At 34.8% G+C, this 3,378-nt stretch overlaps 1 protein-coding gene across 1 annotated transcript; it reads right to left on the reverse strand.

Annotated features, from left to right (window-relative positions):
- Nucleotides 1-1,068: 1,068 nt before the first annotated feature.
- LOC141717288 (heavy metal-associated isoprenylated plant protein 9-like) lies at nt 1,069-3,137 on the reverse strand. Its single transcript, XM_074519377.1, has 5 exons — nt 3,006-3,137; nt 2,694-2,865; nt 2,450-2,619; nt 2,035-2,125; nt 1,069-1,702 (listed from the first exon to the last, which is right to left on the reverse strand). The coding sequence occupies exons 1-5, from the start codon at nt 3,024-3,026 to the stop codon at nt 1,254-1,256; spliced, it is 903 nt and encodes a 300-aa protein (XP_074375478.1). The 5' UTR covers nt 3,027-3,137; the 3' UTR covers nt 1,069-1,253.
- Nucleotides 3,138-3,378: the final 241 nt, after the last annotated feature.

The raw sequence follows: 3,378 nt of genomic DNA on the forward strand, positions 1-3,378 counted from the left end.
GCCTAAAGTTCTTGTATACGTTTAAACTTTTAAACATTTAAGTTAAACGTTATAATGTATTACGTGGAGTATTTAAATTGATCTTTGAAGAATTATCAACTCGCCGAACTTAACAAATAAATAAATAATGCGTATTTCTAATGTCTACTACATGTCTAAGAGCACAAAATAATTATTAAATTTTATAAGTTAAATTCATTTTTACGTGTAAAATTATTGTGCATACAAGATATCTATCATATTTTAAATTATAAAATTAATTCAAATGACTCAAACTCACAACTTCACAAGTGTATATCAGTATATGCTTATCATGTGCCCGTATTAAAAAACGGATCTAATATGCTGCCGCCCAAGTATAAAGTAGAAGCCGTGTTGGATGAACATTGCGACCACATAGACGCTTACATTACCTAACATATGGATTTGAAATCACACCGGAAAATAAAGCATTTGAATATCATTTCAATTGAGAATATAACTTTGTCACTAAAAATTAGTTACAATGTCCGAGGTTCAATAATGAGATATGATTATGGAAATAAAAAGGTAATGGACAATAGTTCTCCTCCTATGTTCGTCTCATTAAATTATTAACATTATTCAAATTTTTCATCATATAGTCTAAATCATGTTAACAAGAGAAAAGTTCGGAGACTACGTTTTTATCGGAGATCTCGGAGACCACTATGTTCTGCAATTAAAATATTATGAAATATATTATTTTGTAAAGTATATTCAACGAATATCATTATTTCATTAAAATTATTGAAGGCCACTTAAGTTTAATAAGTATAATATATAAGTTCTGTAATTTGAACAAATTTTCTGCAAACTAAATATGTTTTGTAGAATAAAATATTTTGTAATGTTTTACATGCAGTATATATATTATGTTCAAGATTTTGAATAAAATAATGATCTTTATAGAACATAATCGCAAAATAATATGTTTTGCAAATATTTTATGCAAAATTTCAGTTGAAAAACATAAGTGGTCTCTAAGGTCTATGACAAAAATGTGGTTTCCGTACAACTTGACTCATGTTAACAATTCAATAAAACGTAGATGATAAGATAGAGAGGGACCGTTTGTATTTTCGAATACATCTCAATTGATATAATTTACACTAGGAGCCACTAATTACATTGCTGTTATGCAACCCCACGGCCAGCCAGCTGCAACAAGCCAACAACAACTAGTTCAATGATCAAACAATAAAATTCCTCGCATGTTCCTTTGTAATAATTATCTATGAAATGATACATGCATTTGGATTTTCATCTGAGAACAACTGAGGAGCTGGTGGGATTCTCTCAACCATGTAAACTGGCTGATAATATTGACTGCTGTACATCATTCTTTGCATTATTTGTTCATCATTTATCATGTTGATCATCACTACTTCTTCCTCCTTGGCTTCTCCAGCGCCGTCCCTGCAATCTTTCTTCTCTTCTCCTGGTGTTGGTTGTGACGCAGGGGCAATGTCTCCCTGCTCTTCTTTCTTTTCTTCAGCAGCCGGTGCCTTCTCTTCTTCGGGTTTTGCTGGTTCTTCTTGTGGCTTTTCGGGTTCTGGTTGTGGGACAATTTTGGCTTGTTTTCTAGTACGTCTGTGTATGTAATTTACTAGCTTGTCTCCGTCCATTGTTCCCCTCACCATTACTTTTCCGCAGTTGAGCTCAGTTTCCACTGATTTCACACCTGTAATAAGGAAAATTAACATCAACACGGACTGAGAAATGAAATTTGTAAAAATCAACACGAGTTCCCGGTCTTGAACCAAGAAATGCTCACTCGAATTTTTTGTATGAACGATTTCAGTTTTATCAAGAGTACTGTACTACTAGTGTTAGTGAACCTAATAATTTTCAATGAATATGTTATGTTGAGATACCGCAGGAATGAGATATGCAGAGTTCAATGCAATTCTATGTTCATGTTTGCAGCAAACCAATTTAACCTACAAACTCTATGATAGTTTTCAGAATATGCATTTCTAGGCCAATTTATATTGGTTTAACATTAGAATGTACCTTTCATTTTGAGTATCATTCTCTTGAGTTGTAATGCACAGGCTTCACAGTGCATGTTCACATTAAGCTCCACAGTAGTTGATCCAGCAACCTGAAGCAAAAAATTCATGTATATTGAAATGCTAAGGGGGCGTTTGGTTGATGGTTCATGTGTCCGGTTAACGGGAATCGAAACCTTAAACCCAAGTGATAGTGATTGGATTACCAATTTAGTGGTGGGGAATGAGAACTTCATTCCCTCTTGGTGGGTAAATCAAACCCAGCATACCCCTTGGGTTTTCATTTCATTCCCATTCCCGTTAACCCCCATTCCTATACCCTCCATTCTCATTCCCGATTCCCATTCCCGTGGTGCATCCAAACGCCTCCCAAGTCTTTATTCGTAATCTTTAAAAAAAAATCGATATCTACAAACCTGGGAAGCTGCAACTTCAGGAAGAGGTTCACCATCAGCAGGTAGAGGGGACAAAACTTTAGCCATTCTCTTAGTTTTTTTCATAATCTTCATGCAAATGGCCTGTGGCTCAACTAATCCTTTTATTGTTACTTGGTTTTGCCCCATGCTAATAACAACACCTTCAACTCCTGTTGATTTAATTAATTTCCAATTAACACTAACATTAAATGGTCTCAATTATAGTACTAATCAACCAATGTACCTTTCATTCTTAAAACGGACTTCTCAATTTTCTTGGCACATCCTACACAATGCAAATCTACAAACAACACACATGGAGAAGGTGGCTTTGGCTCTTCTTTCTTTTCCTCCTGTGCTTTCTCTTCGTCTTTCGTCTCCTCTACTTCGGTTTCTACCGGAGCTTGCTCTGGTTCCTGTACAAATTGAAATTAGTTCATTTCCAATACAGACAGGCTCGGTATTGCTTTAAAGGTCGTGCTTGATGCAATAGTCATATCTTCGATAACCTACTAATGAAAAAGATAATATCATCGCAACCTAAACAAGAACTTACATGCTTAACTTCTTCCCCCATAACCTCTAATATTAATGACCAAAATACTAGAGTATAATCACAAAATGAGTTGGTATATGAAACAGAACCAGGTGTTGTATTTATACAACATTATAAAGGTTAAGAATCATGTACTGCAATACTGCATCCTGCATGTAATTCTGGGAAAACAGAATGGACGGTGGAATTATTATTATTATTATTCATAGTATATAGCAAAAGCCTTTCTCTGTGGTTGCAGAGCACATGCACAACCACTAAAATAGAGAGGAACCTTTGTAATATTTGTTCAAATAAATACTTTTCGGGGGCGATCGAGAATCGAATCTGAGACGACAAGTAATAAATCAATCTCATTTCGCTGCACAAAGAG

Source organism: Apium graveolens, chromosome 4 (assembly GCF_009905375.1).
Source record: "Apium graveolens cultivar Ventura chromosome 4, ASM990537v1, whole genome shotgun sequence".
NCBI classification, from domain to species: domain Eukaryota; kingdom Viridiplantae; phylum Streptophyta; class Magnoliopsida; order Apiales; family Apiaceae; genus Apium; species Apium graveolens.